General features: G+C 39.4%; 1 protein-coding gene across 1 annotated transcript in view; it reads left to right on the top strand.

Moving 5' to 3' along the window:
* Positions 1-10525: 10525 nt before the first annotated feature.
* Positions 10526-19025, top strand: part of TP53BP1 (tumor protein p53 binding protein 1) — a 52767-nt gene continuing 44267 nt past the window's right edge. Inside the window, exon 1 of the mRNA XM_080807882.1 lies at positions 10526-10728. Coding sequence (XP_080664008.1) covers positions 10528-10728 — 201 coding nt within the window. The 5' untranslated portion in view covers positions 10526-10527. The remainder of the gene's footprint in view (positions 10729-19025) is intronic.

Genomic DNA, 19025 nt, shown 5'->3' with positions numbered 1-19025 from the left:
GGTCTGTGGGGAGTCTGCTTCTCCCTTTCCCTCTGCCCCTCCCCCTGCCCTTTCTTGCTCTCTCACTCTCTCTTCAATAAATGAATAAAATCTTAAAAAAAAAAAAATTTCTCTTTATGGGGTCTTAGATTTCTCATCTTTAAATTAAATTAAATTAAAGAAATCTGCAGTTGTCTAAGATACTCCACCTAATTTGATATTCAGGAATTTGATACTTATTGGATAGTCCCCATTCTGCATATTGACTCTTCTTTTTGCATTTGTTTTTCAAGTATTTTGGGGATGTATGATTTGCATGTGGAAGTACAATCTGAATTGCTGTGTGTGGGTATGGTTTATGTGTATTTTTAGAAAGTAGACATAGACTACCTATATATTAGGTGCTCCTAACGTTTTATAATATATAAATATTTTTTGCTTCATTACATATTTTTCCTCTTCATTTTTAGTGCCTTTATTCTTTTTATTTGTTTTCTGTTTTTTTTTAAAGATTTATTTTTTTAAGCTTTTTTTTTTTTTGGGTGAAGATTTCATTGATTTATTTGACAGAGACAGGCACAGTAAGAGAGGGAACACATGCAGGAGGAGTGGGAGAGGGAGAAGCTAAGCATAGAGCCTTATGCAGGGCCTCTATCCCAGGACACTGGGATCATGACCTGAGGTGGAGGCAGTTGCTTAATGACTGAGCCACCCAGGCACCCCAAGATTTATTTATTTTAAAGAGAGAGAGAATGTGAGTGAGCGCAGGAGCTGGGGGAGGGACAGAGGGAGAGAATCTCAGGCAGACTCCCTCCCAGCTGAGCATGGAGCCCCGCAGTGCTAGGCTCAATCTCATAACCCTGAAATCGTGTCCTAAACCAAAATCAAGAGGTGGGATGCTTAACCCATTGAGCCACCCAGGTACCCCCCACTTTGAGTTCCTTTATTCTTTATTTTGAAAAGCTTTGGGGCAAGGCTTTGGTGTGGAGGACTTAAAATGAACCCCCCCCGCTTTTTTTTTTTTTTTTTTTTGCTAAGGAACAGCACCTTACACAATGCATAATATTGTGGGATGCTACCTAATTTCTTGGGATTTTGTTTCTAGATTCTGCCTCATCACAGTTGGGCTTTGGAGTTCTGGAACTGTCTCAGAGCCAGGATGTTGAAGAACATACTGTGCCATATGAAGTAGCTAAAGAGCCTCCACTGTCAGTAACCACCAACTCTACTTATACTAGGCTGTCTGATGTGGATGCTAATACTGGTATGAAACATGTTTTCTGGCGTTTAGAATTGTGTATAAGCATTTTTCTCCTGAGCTAGAGCTAGTTGTTTTTTTCCTTGATACATGTTATAGCTTCTAAGTTAATATAATCTAAGTTAATATAGTAAGGTTGTCTGGCAAATACTTGTCAGTTGATGGCTTGCAGGTTAAGTTTTTTAAGTGGGTTACTGGTTATTTTCCTTTTTTGAAATGATGCCTGTATATATTTTGAAATTGGACTTCTCTTTTTATTAAAATCTTTGCCTTTAAAAAAGCATTTGGGACTGCTTCTAGTACCTTGAAAAATTAAATGTCTCCTTCCTGTCTTTTAAAATTTCAAGGGACTAAGCATGAAGAACAGTCCAGTGAAGATACCCCCACAGCAGAACAGCCCAGCAAGGGTGTCCCTGTGGCAGCACAGCCCAGTAAGGATGTACATGTGGTTGAAGAGCAAAACCCACCACCTGCAAGGTAAACCCTACTCTTTCTAGAAAGTATTTTTGAGTTTCTGTTTTAGGGTTACACTTGCTTTACTTGGCTAGGTGGAAGCATATTTAGAAATTGTTGACTTTTCTCCCCCTTATAATGTGCATATTTCTGGTCTGGTGGAAACACTGATTATTTACAAATTCTTGCTGTGTCCTCATCTCATCTTTAGGTATATTACAAAGTCATTTTATAGCTGCTATAGCTATAAGCATGACTCCTCTTTTTTTTTTTTTTTTAAGATTTTCATTTTTAAGTAATCTCTACACCCAGCATGTGGGCCTCGAATTCACAACCCCAAGATCAAAAGTCGCGTGCTCCACCAACTGAGCCAGCCAGGTGCCCTATAAGCACGACTCCTTAATCTTTGCTTGTTACTTCTCTCTGATCTTTGTCTACAGTGGCACTGCTTATGGGAGGACTTCTACCCTCTCTAGTGTTATGAGAGGTCACATGACTATTTGAAAATCTGTTCCTATATTGAGGAGCACCCAGATTGCTTTAGGTCCTCAGGTCTCCTGTGTCTGAAAGTTTCTGGTATAGCTGTAAAGAGGTATTCTTTTCCCAAGTCCTCTGGGCCCTAACTTGGTAGGAATTAGGCATATTTCTCTGCTCTGCCTGTGGTGATTGTTGTATCCCAAACTTCCTTACCTCTGGTCAGCAGCTCAATATGGCAGAGGAAAAGTGGGATGTGTCCAATTTAGGGGAGGTAGTGAATAAATATACAGTATTGTTTGTAATCTCCTGCAGTAGAAAAGGTAAGGAATGGGGTTCTGAATAAAGCTGAATATCAAGAGAAGTTGTCTTTCCAATGCAAAATACTCGGCCTAACTTGGGCCGACTTTTTAGGCTTTTCTTAGGAAGTTGCTCTTGTAGCTAGTTATGCTATCACTTTAGTATGTGAGTCTTCTAAGTCTCTGGAAAGGGGCCAGGATTGAGAGTCTTACACGTATGAGTAGTATTGGTATGAAGGATTCTTGGTTTGGGGCTTAGGTTGAGCAGATCAAATGGTCAAGGCCAGCAATAGATGGTGTGTGGCAGTAGCACCGCGGATGATTCACACCCAAACTCTTTTTTGTGGAAGGTCCTCATTAGGACTGGCATTGTTGTGGTCTGGATCAGAATCCTTCATGCTTCCCTAGATAAACAGTATATGTAACACAAATCCTTAAATCACTTATCAGAAATCTTGGCCAGCATGCTGCACAGCAGTGAGCAAAGTTGAAATAATGGTGTGAGAAACAGGCTTTGAAATGGGCTGAGGATTTTATATCACAAAAAATAGCTTAATTCACTTCCAGCGATTATTTATATAAACTGGAACCACTGGAAATTTTGAAATTATTAAAGGAAAACACAGAACAGAAGAACCTTGTTAATTCAAAGGTGAATGCATTTGAACATAGCAACTTTTTCTCCTGGTGATTTGAATTTCCTAGGTCAGAGGATATGCCTTCTAGTCCCAAAGTATCTCTTGCTACTGTGGAAACAAATGAACGAGTAACTGCTCAAGAACTCTTGCAAGGTGGACTGAAGATTCAGAAGTCACCAGAGCCTGAGGTTTTGTCAACTCAGGAAGACTTGTTTGACCAGAGCAATAAAACAGGTACAAAGAGTAATTAGTTGCTGTAGCTCCTCTTCTCCAAAGATCTAAACTTTATTTCTGTTCGGAGGCTACATTTAAGTTAGAAGGCACTTTATAGGTATGTAGACTTGTTTGTAATGTGGAAGGAAAATGTGTTTCTACCTGATTAATGAGAAGGGCCTTTAGGGAATGGTTGCTGGTTAACATTTTAACATAGTTTTCTCTCTCTGTTGTAGATGGAGATAGGAATAATAATAATATAGTAAATTTAATGTGGACAGAGTAGCTATTTCTGTCATCATAGATCTTTATATCTTAACTATCATGATAATTAAGGGTAAGTTTTCATAATCACCTGGACAACAGTTTACCTACTCATCTCTCAGAAGTAGTAAGTTACAGCCTAGCAGAAAGAACATAAAACTTAGAAGACTGGAATGGTGTTTGTTTCACATTTTGTTAACCTCCACCATTCCCCCATTCTGAAACCTGACAGAGCCAGAGAGCTTCAGTAATAGCCAGCAAAATATATGTTGGTTATAAGGAGGGAAGAAGAGAAGGTTGTATTTCTTTACTCTGCTGTGAATGTGTTCAAGACATTCAGAGGGTCACCAGAAAAACTTTTTTGGCCTCTCACTGAAGCTATTAGGTTGTATGTAAGAAATTCCTTTTATTTTATTTATTTTATTTTTTTAAAAGTTTTTTTTTTTTTTTTTATTTGAGAGAGAGTACGTGTATGCGTATGTGAGCTTGGGGCCAGGATGGGGGGAGAGAGAGGGAGAGGGAGAAGCGGAGACCCTCCCCCCCTTTCCCCTCACTGAACAGGGAGACCAGGGTGACCCCAATCCCAGGACCCTGGGATCATGACCTGATACCAAGGCAGATGCTTAACTGACTGAGCCATCCAGCCACCCCAAGGAATTCCAGATGCCCCCAAGGAATCCCCAAGGGATTAATGCAGCCGATACTCCCATCTGTTTCTGAGGAGAAGGGACTAACAGGAGATTCTTCATAGTATAAATCAGTGATGGCTGCTCATATATCCTTTTACTAATGCATTAGTATTTTCTGTCTCCTCTGAGGAGGTTCAAGCTCTAATCTTGAAAATTGCTGCATTCATATCATCAGGGTTCCCCCCCCCCAAGATTTTATTTATTTATTTGTCAGAGAGAGAGTGAGAGAGCACACACGTGAGCATAAGCAAGGGGAGTGGTTGGCAGCGGGAGAAGCAGGCTTGCTGCTGAGCAAGGATCCCAGTGTGGGGCTCAATCCCAAGACACTGGGGTCATGACCTGAGCCAAAGGCAGACACTTAACTGACTGAGCCACCCTGGCATCCCTGTATCATCAGGTGTTATGTGCATTTTTTTGACGTCTCCCTTCTGCATCATGGCATGAGCTTTACATCACCTTAGGCAGACCTTGGAATAAAAGGCTCACTTGCTGTTTTATAATAAAAGCTTCACAAGACAGAAGAGCAGCCAAGCAGAGGTATTAGGATTCTGCCTTTTTCCTCCAAGCTTTGGTCATGATAGAACTAAGGAGGGGCACCTGGGTGGCTCAGTTGGTTAAGCAAGTGCCTTCACCTCAGGTCATGATCCTAGAGTCCTGGGATCGAGCCCCACATTGGGCTCCCTGCTCAGCTGGGGAGTCTAATTCTGCCTCTCCCTCTGCCCATGCTCCTGTACTCTCCTGCTCACTCTCTCTCAAATAAATAAAATCTTCAAAACAAAATAAAACAAACACGAAGGAAACTTTTTTGTAAATTCTGTATTAAAGAAACCCATATTTTAGGGCGCCTGGGTAGCTCAGTACGTTAAACATCTGCCTTCAGTTCAGGTCATGATCCTGGGGTCCTGGGATTGAGGCCTGCATTGGCTCTGTGCTCAGCACAGATACTGCTTGTCCCTGTCCCTCTGCCCCTCCCCTCCACTTAGGCACACGCCTCTCTTTCTCTGTCTCTCTTTCAAATAAATGAGTAAAATCTTAAAAAAAAAAAAAAAAAGGAAAGAAAGAAAGAAACCCATAATTTAGCAGCGGGGGGTGTTGAATGGTCACTCAGAATTTGTGTTAGCATCCATTTCATTGACTATACTACAATCAGAAAACAGTTTCTGCCCTCTTGGAACATGGTTAGAAACATGGATATTACTCTTCTTGCTGTATACAGTGGTTTCTTTCTTTTTCCCCTTCCCTTCCCTTCCTTCTTCCCTTCCCTCTTTCCTTCCCTTCCCTTCCCTCTTTCTTTCCTCTTTCCTCCTTTCTTCTCTAATACAACGCTGTGATGTCAATCTGAGAAGCAAATGCAACTAGAATTTCTCTCTCTCTCTCTTTTTTTGAAAAATAGCTTCTGATGGTTGCTCTACTCCTTCAAGGGAAGAAGGTGGATGTTCTCTGGCTTCCACACCTGCTACTACTCTGCACGTCCTGCAGCTGTCTGGTCAGAGGTCCCTTGCTCAGGAGAGTCTTTCCACGTAAGTAAGCCTAAAATAACTCTGTCAAGGAAACATGTTATCTGAGGGTCTTAGGCTAAGGTTGAAAGAGCTAAAATTGTCTGCTAGTCCAGAATTCTTTTTAAAACTAAAAGGCAAACTCTGGGCTTTAGAATTTTTGGGTTAAAAATTTAGTGGACCTATTGAAGGCAGGTAGCTCTTCTTTTCTGTTTTGAGGTTTTATAGTAGTAGCCCAGAGGTTCCACTAGGAAGAAACCGCCCAGTTTATGTTCTCTTACGCATCCAAAATGAGTACTCTGCTCCTCCATTTGACCAGCAGTTCTTTCCATTTAGCAGCATAGGGGTGGAGAATAGGTTATACTAGAGTTGACAGTAGTTAGAGTTCTTTATTTATGGCAAAGAGGTTGCCTTTTTTTTTTTAAATTTATTTATTTGACAGAGAGAGAGAGATGACAAGTAGTCAGAGAGAGAGGGGAAGCAGGCTCCCTGCTGAGCAGAGAGCCCGATGTGGGGCTCGAGTCCAGGACCCTGAGATCATGACCTGAGCCAAAGGCAGAGGCTTAACCCACTGAGCCACCAAGGTGCCCCTGCTTTTTTTTTTAAACAAAAATGTGCATAATCTTTCTGATCTTTCTAATTAGGAAAAAATGGTGTTAATCCCAGTTCTGCAGATGAATTTATTTTTTAGCACTTTCTCTTCTTTGTAATCATGATGTTCTTTTGTCAGATTGTTTATTTCTCTTATAATCATATGGCTTTATCCTTACTCTTTTTTTCTTTTCTTTTCTTTTTTTTTTTTTTCTGTTCTAAGTTTGGATAGGTCTGGTATGAGAAATAGTTAAGTATTATTCAGGGCTCTTCCACCAACCTCTGGTAGCTGTTTGAGAGATTGCTAATAAGATTTATCTGATTGACTTAGATATTTTTGCTGTTAAAGTAAAAAACAAATGCAAAACTGTGGCTATAGTAAAATAACCTGTGAATTCTCTCTTTATATAAAGGAATTCCTCAGATCTTGTTGCTCCTTCCCCTGATGCTTTCCGATCTACCCCTTTTATCGTTCCTAGCAGTCCCACAGAGCAAGAAGGGAGAAAAGGTGAGCTCTCTTGATTTGTCTGTTGGTCTCAGATTAGAAGAGGAGGAACACTTCTGCCTTGCAAAATGTACTGTTTCTTTATTTGCTTGAACACTGTGACATTATTCAGTAGGGCTTGTGTCTGACTCACCTTCAGAGATATGGCCTAGTATAAAGTTCTTTCCTTAGTCCCCTGCTCTTCTAGCACTGCACTGATTCTTTTTTTTTTTTTTTTTTTTTTACTGCACTGATTCTTAAACCAATTCTGTATTGTTGATTTAATTTTTAAAAAGATCCTTAAGGCAAAATGTTTGTGTTTTTAAAGTTTAACTCAAAGTAGCATATTGTAGTAGTATATTAATGAAGAACTGGGTTTATTACTAATAGTCCAGTAGTTTCCAGCAGCATGTTGACATACTTCTGGTGAAAGGGAACCAAAAATTCTTTTGCTATTTATTTATTTATTTATTTTTAAAGATTTTATTTATTTATTTGACAGACTCACAGCAAGAGAGGGAACACAAGCAGAGGGAGTGGGAGAGGGAGAAGCAGGCTTCCCGCTGAGCAGGGAGCCTGATGCAGGACTCGATCCCAGGACTCTGGAATCGTGACTTGAGCCAGAGGCAGACGTTTAACTGACTGAACCACCTAGGCATCCCTCTTTTGCTCTTTAGAGTTTACTTTTGCTATCATCAAAGCAGTTTTAGCCAGGGAGTGGCTAGGAGGTAGTGGTAGAAATTTTGACTTCATTCACATCGGCCTTTGTGGACCTAGTGATTTTATGGTAGAAATTTTGACTTCATTCACATCATCCTTTGCAGACCTAGTGATTTTATATTATTTTATTCACAAGAAAGAATTCCTTTTTACTTAATTTATCTCACTAAACCTCTTTTATTCTGTCCTAGTCTCATATCCAGTCACTCAAGATATTTTTTTTTTTTAAAGGATGTATGTATGTATGTATGTATTTATTTATTTATTTTAGAGTGTGAGATCACACATACACGGGGAGGGGCAAAAAGAGAGGGAGAGAAGGAATCTGAAGCAGGCTCCCACCCAGTGCAGAGCCTGACATAGGTCTCAAATCTCATGACCCTGAGATCATGACCTAAGCCAAAATCAAGAGTCTGATGTTTATCTGAGCCACCAAGGTGTCCCAGTCACTTAAGATACTTTTAAGTTCCTACTACTTCTGCATGAAAACTTTTCCAATAAATTTCATGATTTTCTTTTTCATTCTTTCATTTACCAATAATGATGTAATAGTTAATATTTATTGAGCACTTAGTGTGTGCCAGGCATTGTTTTGTGTACTTCTCTTTGGTTCTAGGTGCTTTTCTTTGTTTTTGCTTTGTTTTGTTTTTTCATTTTTCATTGAACCCTCACAACAATCCTGAGAAGTAGGTGCTACTTTTATCTCCATTTTACAGATGAAGAAATAAGTCATGAGAGAATTCACAACTAATAAGTCATAGAGGCAGGATTTGAACTCAGGCAGCTGCTTCCAGGGCCAGTGGTCTTATCTGTTGTTTACATGCCTTCTATAATACCCTGTTGTCTCTACTGTCAAGTGATGTAAATACAGAAATATGTTTAACATTTTTCAGGTGCAGTTTACCCATGACAAAATTTAATCTTTCTTTTGACACTAAGTTTGTGTCTGGCTATTTGTCTTGAAATCAGTTGTAGGTATCCAAATGGACTAGTACAACTTTAAGCATAACATGATTAATGATAGCTTTAGTACAAAATAAAAGTGAATCCATTCTACAAAAAAATTCCAACGCAAGTTAAGTTTGATTTATACTTAAAACCATTTCTTCTACTCATAGTGTGAACATTGAAGATACATAAAAGTTACATTAAAAATACTTTCTCTCTGACTGTAAAATAGTTAATACACACTGTAGAAAGTTTGGAAAGCATATAGGAAAGTAACGAGAAAATAAGAATCATGTGGATATCGCAGTCCAGCTGTAATTAATATTAGGATATATTTACTTTCAGAATGTTTTCTATGCATAAAGAAGTATTTTACACACTTGGGAATATGTTAAGTATATGATTCAGTGTTCTTTTTTTATGTAACATACTCTATTTTCTCCTGTCAAATATATTTTAGAGTTAATGTATTTGCTTAATATGTGCCTCTTCGTGTGTCTATATTTGCTTGCTTCCTTCTTTTTCTTTCTAAGATTATGAACCTAAAGCATTCATTCATTCATTCATTTATTTATTTATTTATTTATTTGACACAGAGAGAGAACAAGTAGGCAGAAAGGCAGGCAGAGAGGGAGGGGGAAGCAGGCTTCCAGGGAGCCTGATGCAGGGCCGGATCCCAGGATCCTGAGATCGTGACCTGAACCGAAGGCAGCCGCTTAACCCACTGAGCCACCCAGGCGCCCCCTTAAAGCCTTTTTTATATGTGGTGCTTAGAATAGTGGGTCTTTAATAAGTGCGTTGTCATGGTGACAGATCAAAAGATGTTATGAAAATACTTATCACAGCTGTAGTAGCATGTAGCTAAAGACGGGTAGCACCAGATTGCAACCTAGCATTAGACTGGGATGTGAGGTTGAAGTCAAGTGAAGCAGCATTGGTAGGTATTGAAGTGAGGCATAGCCAGTACCATGAGTGTAGATTGCAGTGAAAAACCTAATGGCATAGATAGTTTGTGAGAGTGGTCTAGAGGGAAGCCTGTTGGGGTCAAGTTGTAAAAAGGGGGGAAAGAGTTGTTGAATAGCTGTTGGGTAGCTACCCAGCTAGCTAGGTGGGTTCTGAGGGAGAGCCTGTTACCTTGCAGGTGGGTAGTATATTTCAGGAACGCAGTGGGGAGGTGGTGGTGGGTGTGTGGGTGGGTGTGCGTGTGCGCGCACCAATGTGTGTGCTTTCCCCCTGGGCGATTATTTTTTTTTATAGATTTTATTTATTTATTTGACAGAGACAGAGATCACAAGTAGGCAGAGAAGCAGCCAGAGGGAGAGGGAAGTAGGCTCCCTGCTGAGCAGGGAGCCCAATGCGGGGCTCGATCCCGGGACCCTGGGATCATGACCTGAGCTGAAGGCAGCCACTTAACTGACTGAGCCATCCAGGCGCACCTCCCCCCCCCCCCACCCCGGGGCAATTTTTCTCCTGATTAGTGGCTTGGTACTTCGTTCTTTGATAAATCACTGCTGATGGGCTTGTTAGATTTTTTTTCTGTATTTGTCCTTGCATTCATCTCTCTGTGGTTAGCAGTTGTTAAGGCAAATATAATGAGTTCATAAATAAGTAGATATTGGAGTGGTGACAAGTTCTGCTTTTCAGGGCCTGTGGCAGAATATACGATGGTTAATTAGATGACATTAATCTGGATGTTCCTATGCTAAATGTGAAAAACTGAGTTATAGTAGGGAAAGGAGTTCAGAGGAGCTGAGTTAATGTTTCATGTGGACGAGTGGATATCCCCAGATGAACCCCATTTTCATTTATGTCTGAGAATTTTGGAAGTGTGGACCTTCCTCCTCCCACAGAAAGAATTGCTAGATTTCTGTGATTCAATCTGCTGTTAATCTATCTGCTTTTCTGAAAATTAAATCACAATTTTTTTAGGAATGGAAATTTCTATAACCACTAGTAACAATTGTTACTAGTGAACATGAGTGATATTGATTTGTTTTTCCTGTTTTAAACCAGATGAGCCAATGGATATGTCAGTGTTATCGGAAGGAAAAGGAGAGTCTTTTGAGAAGAAACTCCAGGATGATGAACCAGTGGAGACAGAAAATCCCCCTCTCCCACCTGAGTCCACTGTATCACCACAGGCCTCAACACCAGTATCTCAGAGCACACCAGTCTTTACTCCTGGGTCACTTCCTATCCCATCACAGCCTGAGTTTTCTCATGTGAGTATTGTAGAAAGAGTGCTTTCCTCCTAATGTTGTTGTTGTTTTTTTAAACCATCTTTGAGGTATAATTTGTAAATCATAAGATTCACCTATTTTAAATATATAATTTAGTGATATTTAATACATTTACAGAGTTGTGCAGCTGTCATCACAGTCTAGTTTTAGAACAATTCCAGAGTCACTTATGTTTAAATTTTGTATTATGTCTTGAGCTTTTTGAAAATGTTCGTGCAAATTGGAGGGGATGTTAATCATAATTCTACTATAACACAACTGCTATCATTTTTGTCTTTCCACATGCCTACTTTTTTTTAAATGAAGTTGCTTATAGTGAACATATAACTTTAATCTTTTTCCAGGTAATATTGCATCATAATGATTTTTCAGTGTTAGACAGTCTTCATACTACCTTTTCCTTCTTCTTCTTCTTTTTTTTTTAAGATTTATTTATTAGAGAGACAGAGTGCATGCATGGGGAAAGTGAGAGGGAGAGAAGCAGAGTCCAACTCGGTGCTCTATCTCAAAACCATAGGATAGTGACCTGAGCCAAATCAAGAGTTGGATGGATGCTTAACTGACTGAGTCACCCAGGCACCCCCATACTACCTTTTCAAAACTTGTATAGTATTTCTCTGAGTGGATGTACCATAAGCTAATTAATCACTCCTGGACGGAGGGTATTTAGATGATTTTAAGTTTTCAAATGAGAAGTTTTCCTCTAAAAGCAAGGGAAAACTAACATCTTTTCTGTGTAATTTTAAGTATTAAAATAATAGAGTGCAGGTTTTATTCATAGTGAATTGAAAGTCCTTAACTAAATCTAAGTGAGTATATTATATTTTCAGTCTAAATGCCTCTTCTTATAAGACTGTAATCGGGGGGATTATTTTAGTGTTACTGGGAGAACTTCTTTCATGCCTTTCAATTTGTGGGTATTGTACGAAAGTTTATATTTAAAAAGGAACAGTAGTGAAATATACTATAAATTCAGTTATAGAGATAGTAGGAAGAAAAGTTTTAAAATTTCGGAGCACCTCGGTGGCTCAGTTGGTTGTCTGCCTTTGGCTTAGGTCATGATTCCAGGGTTCTGGGATCCGGCCCAGCTTCGCTTCCTGCTCACCAGGGAATCTGCTTCTCTCTCTCCCTCTGTGCTTTCTGTGTTCTCTCTCTTTTCTCTTTCACTCACTCTCTCTTTCAAATAAATAAAATCTTAAAAAAAAAAGAAGTTTAATTGCTTTCTGCAGTTTTTATGACTTGTGTGTTTTGTTGGAAATTCCGTTTTATGCCAATCATTAGAAGTGACTTGGTGGGGTGGTTAAGAATGACGCCGGAGTCAGAACTTCCTAGACTTAGTTTTGGCTCTGCCATTACTGCCATTGTGACCAGTTGGAGCTGAGTCTCAGTTTCCTCATCAAATCAAATTGGGATATGGATACTACCTACCTCAAGGGTAGTTGTGAAGGTTACATGGGTTAATATATATCAAGTGCCTAGATTAGTGCCTTGCATGATCCAGAAGGGTTAGCTTTGCCAGCAGTGAAAGAGTGAAGACATGGCTACCTAGAGGTGAAGTCAGTGTTCATCCACTGTACATCTTTTAGTTTTTTGTTTTTCTGTGAAAGTTGTATGTGTATATATATAGTTCTAAAGAATCATCAGAATTTAGGGATGAGCTGTAAGCACCAAGAGCACGAGAAGAATTTTCTAAAAAAGGTAGCTAATGTGAAAGAGACCAGTTGCAGATGTTTATCAGTGATCAAACATGACTTACATGGAAATGTGTATCTTTGCAAAAAGGTATCCCTACCAGGAGAAGTGAAGCCTGGCCACAAAGAGATAACTGACTTTTTGAAGAACAAGGCACTGTTGAAGGAATTGCTTCACCTTCAGCATTTACTAAAGACCTCCAGAGCATCTATAAAACCAGCAATAAAAACTTGAGTCAAATAATGATGTTGAACATAGTTCAAAGATCCTTTGAACCTAAGATGACTTAGATTTCTTTGGATTTATATTTCGAGATGCCTCAGTCAGTACAGTGGTCCAAGTCTCCAAAAAAAAAAAAAAAAGAAAGTAAACAAACAAAAAAAGCACCTTTACAAATCTTTCAAGAATATCTTAACAGTTTTTATGTTAAGGCTCTGTTTTTACTTAATAAACCTTATAAAAGCCAAAAAAGGAGTCAGGTGGTTAAAACAAGTTCTCTCTTCACCCCTACCCAGAGACAACCACTTTCAGTTCCTTCAGCTTTTTCTTGTGTTACCTCCATAATTCTGTATATCATGATTATATTTTTATGCACTTTCTATTTTTAATTTTTTTTAAAGATTTTATTTATTTGTCAGAGAGATTGAGAGAGAGCATGAGCATAAGCAGGGGGAGCTGCAGGCAGAGGGAGAAGCAGGCTCCTCGCTGAGCAGAAAGCCCGAAGATGTAGGACTTGATCCTGGGATGACTAGATCCCTGGGATCATGACCTGAGACAGAGGCAGATGCTTAACCCACTGAGCCATGCAGGCATCCCTCATGGATTCTTTAAAAAAAATTTTAGGGATGCCTGGGTGACTCAGTTGGTTAAATGTCTGACTTGATTTTGACTCTGGTCATGATCTCAGAATTATGAGATTGAACCCAGTGTCGGGCTTCACACCCAGCTGGAGATTCTGTCCCTCTCCTTCTGCTCCTCCCTGGCCCCCTCCCAAAATTTTTTAGCTATTTCCCCATCTTCTCAGTATAGTTACATCATAATTTGCTTAAATCATTATTGAATTTACATATTATTGAATGTTATAAACACTATTCAAAGCAGAATCTGTGGAATATTATTTTTCATGTTTGCATAATTTCTTATTTTCTCTGGAGTTGATAATATAGTTTTTTAATTTCTTTAGTTTTCTACAAATTTCTCACTTCATCAACCCTAGGCTCTCCACCAATTGTCAAAATCTCCTTTCAAGATGTTTGAGGGTATCAAACTTCATCTCTTTGGAGAAACCTCTTTTGGAGACTCCTGATTTCTGATCTTTTCTTTTCTTTCCTTTTTTTTTTTTTTCTTTTTAAAGATTTTATTTATTTATTTGACAGAGAGAGACACAGCTAGAAAGGGAACACAAGCAGGGGAAGTGGGAGGGGCATAAGCAGGCTTCCTGCTGAGCAGGGACTCTGATGCAGGGCTCTATCCTAGGACCCTGGTATCATGACCTGAACTAAAGGTAGATGCTTAATGACTGAGCCACCCAGGTGCCCCATTTAATCTTTAAAAAAAAAATTTTTTTTAAGATTTTATTTATTTATTAGAGAGCACATAAGCAAACTCCCCTCTGAGTGGGGAGCCTGATGTGATGAGGCTTGATCCCAGGACCCTGATCATGAACTGAGCTGAAGTCAGACCCTTAACCGACTGAGCCACCGAGGTGCCCCTCTATTCTCATTGTTGACTCATAGTTTGTAGAAGTATAGAATCCTAGGTTGGAAATAACTCCTTTTAATTTTTTGAAGGCATTGTTCCACTGTCTTCAAACTTGCAGTGTTGTTGTTGAGTAGTGTGCAGCCAGTCGGATTTTGATTTTTAATATGTAAGCTGTTTTTCTCCTTAATGAAATCTTGTAGGATTTATTCTTTTTGTCTCTAGTGTTCTGAAATTTCCAATTCCACAGCACAGGTTTATTTTCATTGTATTGGGTCGTAGTTAAACCCTCTTAATCTAGAAATTTGGGTCCCTTCAGTTCACGGACAGTTCAGTTCAGGGAGATTTGTTTAATTTCTTCCCCTTTGTCATTCTTTTTTTTAAGATTTTATTTATTTATTTGACAGAGGTCACAAGTAGGCAGAGAGGCGGCAGTGGGGGATGGGGGGTGGGGGGTGGGGGGAGGAAGCAGGCTCCCCACTGAGCAGAGAGCCAGATAGGAGACTGGATCCCAGGATGCTGACTGAGATCATGACCTGAGCTGAAGACAGAGGCTTAATCCACTGAGCCACCCAGGCGCCCACCTTTGTCACTCTTTTTAAAATTTTTTCTTTTAATTGAATACCTGTTTTTGGGATTTTGAAACTCCTAGAATAGTCCTGTAATTTTCTTACTTTGTCTTGTACTTTACATTTCTATCTTTGCAAATTTTTTTTTTTTTTTAAAGATTTTATTTATTTGACAGAGAGCAGAGGAGGGGCAAAGGGAGAGGGAGAAGCAGGCTCCCTGCTGAGCAGGGAGCTCTGTGCAGGGCTCAATCCCAGGACCCAGAGATTAACGCCTGAGCTGAAGTCAGACACTTAACCAACTGAGCCACCCAGTCGCCCCTCATCATTTTTTAAAGTGTATAATCCAGTGACTTCTAGTATATTCACAGAATTGTGCAGTTAGTCTCCACAATCTAATTTTAGAACATTTTCATCTCTCCCCCTCCCTCTAAAAGACCCCATGCCCATTAGCAGTCCCTCCATTTCCCCTATCCCCAGCCCTAGCCAACTGCTAATCTACTCTATGTCTCTATAGATTTGTCTGTTCTGGATTATTTCATAAGTAGAATTATGCAATATGTAGTCTTTTGTTTTCTTTAAATTAGCATGTTTTCATGGTTCATTCATGATGTGGCATGTATCAGAACTCCATTCCCCCCTTTTTTTTCTTCATTCCTTTTTATTCTGAATAGTGCTACCAGATTCTATGTATATAACACATTTTATTCATTCATCAGTTGATAGACATTTGGGTAGCTTCCCATTTTTGCTTATTGTGAATATGCTACTGTGTACATTCATGGACAAGATTTTGTGTGCACATACGTTTTTATTTCTCTTGTATATGCCTGGGAGTGCAGTTGCTGGGTTCAGTCTTCTTTAGACCTGAGTTATTAATTTCTTCTTCTGGGTTTTTAATTTAGAAACTGTTTTTTTCTCTGAACGTTCTTTTTGTAAAAAAAAAAAAAAAAAAAACCAAAAAAAATGTCTTGTTTTATGGGTATACTATCTTATCTGCCTCAGGATATTATTAATAGTTTTTTGAGAAATGTTCTCTTTCCTGCAGTAGTCGCTATTTCTTCAAATAGATTTTAGTTAGTTTTGATGTTTGACTTTAAAATTAAAGGGTTTCCTCAAGTGTCTGATAATCCTTGATTATCTGCTTTGAAAGTATAATACCAGAACACTGCTTATAAGTTCTGAACGGGTGGTTGATACTTATTTCTGGGATTCACTGTAAAGTGGTCTGCTGGGCAATTTTGGTGATCCCCTTGTATCAGTATGTTGATTTGTTTCAGCATGGTCAGTTTCCCCAGAAAAATGTCTAATCTCCTGTCTCATGTATGCCATTGTTCTAGAAGTCTGTTGATGGAAGAGGGCTGGGGGTGTTGGAAGGCAGGTGCAGGTTCCATTCAGTATGTGAATTTTCACTTCATCTCTCTGTATCTGAGAGTTGAACAACTACTACTACTACTTCTTCTAAAGTTTGTATTTTATTTTTAGTAATCTCTGCACCTAACATGGGACTTGAACTCACTACCCCAGAGATCAAAAGTCACATGTTCTTCCACCTAAGCCAGCCAGGCGCCCCTGAACTGCTTCTTAAATAGCTTTCCAACCAGTCCTGCTGTTTTTAGCTCCACCCTCACCACCACTTCCAGAGTCACCTGGTGCTGCTGCCAAGTCCTGAATCTTTTTTTGGACATGGTGGTTCTGTGGTGTAATTTGGGTTGCTTGGCTTTCTCCACTGCTGGCTTAGAATTCAGCTTTCACTAGCCTGTGAAATAGATGATGACTCTTCCAAAATTTTGTTGCAGTTATCATTTCTTCTGTTCTTTTTCTTGAAAATACATGTTTTAAAAAAAATTTACTGGGGCGCCTGGGTGGCTCAGTCGGTTGGGCATCTGCTTTCGGCTCAAGTCAGGATCCCAGGGTTCTGGGATCCAGTACCTTGTCTGGCTCCATGCTCAGTGGAAAGTCTGCTTCTCCTTCTCCTTCTCCCTCTGCTGCTTGTGCTCTCTCACTTGCTCACTCTGCCTCTCAATTGAATAAATACAAAATTTTTTAAAAAAAGTTTACTGTTTCTGGGGCGCCTGGGTGGCTCAGTGGGTTAAAGCGTCTGCCTTCGGCTCAGGTCATGATCCCAGGGTCCTGGGATTGAGCCCTGCATCAGGCTCTCTGTTCCGCAGTGAGCCTGCTTCCTCCTCTCTCTCTGCTTGCTTCTCTGCCTACTTGTGATCTCCCTCTGTCAAATAAATAAATGAAATATTAAAAAAAAAAGTTTACTGTTTCTTAGTGGGGTTTTGGAAAAGAGTTAAGGTAAATGTGCGTATTAAATCCACCATTTTGATTTTTTGTCCTTATCTATTAAACTTATTACATTTTATTCTTAATGGCTAAGCTTTGCACATCTGGTATTCTATACCTTGATTCCTGGAGTCTCAGTCAACCTAATTATGACATTGTAAGATCTAAATATTTATGAGATAAATACTGATCAAAAGATAATTGGGATAAAGGTAATTTTGTGTATTTTTTTCTTTCTTAATATATTTGTTAATTGCATCGCCTCTTTGACCCTTCACAAGGGTGTAAAGCTTTTATTTATTTATTTGAGAGAGCACAAGCAGGGGGAGCAGCAAGCAAAGGGAGAGGGAGAAGCGGGCTCCTCACTGAGCAGGAAGCCTGATGTGGGAAAGGATTGGTAAAATATGGTTTGATACTTGATACTTTTTTCATATCTGATATATATGTTAATTCGGGGTTGACAGATTACAGATGACTATGAATAGCTCTTAAGCTTTACATATGTGAGACCAGTTTTTGACTGGTTGGGTTCTATGGATTTAGGTCTGTACTGAATCTAGACTTAAAGATGGTCTCACACTGAGCATAGACCTGACAGTTCTCCATCACTCTTTGTTCAGAGCCCTGGGGAGTTTCTGTTCGCTTAGCTCAGTTATTCTGACCAGGCCTCCAGGGAGATTCAGCACTGTGGATTATTATGGGCCAAACACTCTTGAGGCTAGATCCAGGCAGTCCTTAGAAATAGAGCTTGTTGATAGACTGGTTAGCCCATGACTGAAGTTCCACTATATTAAGCAAAAACCCTGTAAAAAAAAATCACACCAGTATTTATTCTAATAATGCTTATAAGGTATTCATAATTGGGAGGGGGCAACTGTTTAATGGATATATGGTTTCCTTTCGGGGTGATGAAAATTTTTTGAACTAGAGGTGGTGGTGGTTGCACTGCCTTGTAAGTAAGTGTTCACTCTGAAGTGGTTAGTTTTCTGTTATGTAAATTTCACTTAAAAGATATTTGCAGTTTATTAACAGTGTCTTATATGTAAGCCTTTGTAAAATGACTTACTTTTTGCAGTAGGGAAAATTACGTATTTGTTGTAGAGGATGTCTAATATATGGATAAATGAAAGTTAAGATCATAATTATATTGGGGCACCTGGGTGGCTCAGTCTGTTAAGTGTCTGCCTTTGGCTCAGGTCATGATCTCAGGGTTCTGGGATCCAGTCCCACATCAGGCTTCCTGCTCAGTGAGGAGACTGATTCTCCTTCTCCCTTTGCTTGCTGCTCCCCCTGCTTGTGCTCTCTCTCTCTCAAATAGATAAATAGAATAATTGATTTTTTTAAAGATTTAATCTCAGAAGTAACTACGTTTAACCTTTTTAAAAAAAAAATTTTTTTTTTCTCAAAGATTTTGTTTATTTACTTGACAGAGATCACAAGTAGGCAAGAGAGGCAGGCAGGGAGAGAGAGGAGGAAGCAGGCTCTGCACAGAGCAGAGAGCCTGATGTGGGGCCCGATCCCAGGACCCCGGAATCATGACCTGAGCTGAAAGCAGAGGCTTTAACCCACTGAGCCACCCAGGAGCCCCACGTTTAACCTTCTTATGTATATATTTATAAATTTAAGAATACATGAAATTAATATAAACATGTATAAACAGAGTATAGTAAAATACATATTCATGTACTTTTTTTTTCTCCACTGAAATAGAGACTTTCTGTTTGGTGTATAGCCTGAATGTTTTCCTCTTTTAATGTTCATAAAAGTAACTTTCTTTTTAAAGATTTTATTTACTTGTTTGATGGAGAGAAAGAGAGGGAACATAAGCAGGGGGAGTGGGAGAGGGAGAAGTAGGGCTCCCTCCCAGACCCCAGGGATCGTTGAAATACTTTGTGTCAAAAGTTTTACATGAATCTCTTTCTTGGGGCACCTGGCTGGCTCAGTCAGAGGAACATGTGATTCTTTTTTTTTTTTTTTTTAAGATTTTATTTATTTATTTGACAGAGAGAGATCACAAGTAGACAGAGAGGCAGG

The sequence above is a fragment of the Martes martes genome (genome assembly GCF_963455335.1).
Source record: "Martes martes genome assembly, chromosome: 7".
NCBI classification, from domain to species: Eukaryota; Metazoa; Chordata; class Mammalia; order Carnivora; family Mustelidae; genus Martes; species Martes martes.
The sequence above is the reverse complement of the archived record's forward strand: the minus strand, read 5'-3'. Positions and strand labels throughout refer to the sequence as shown.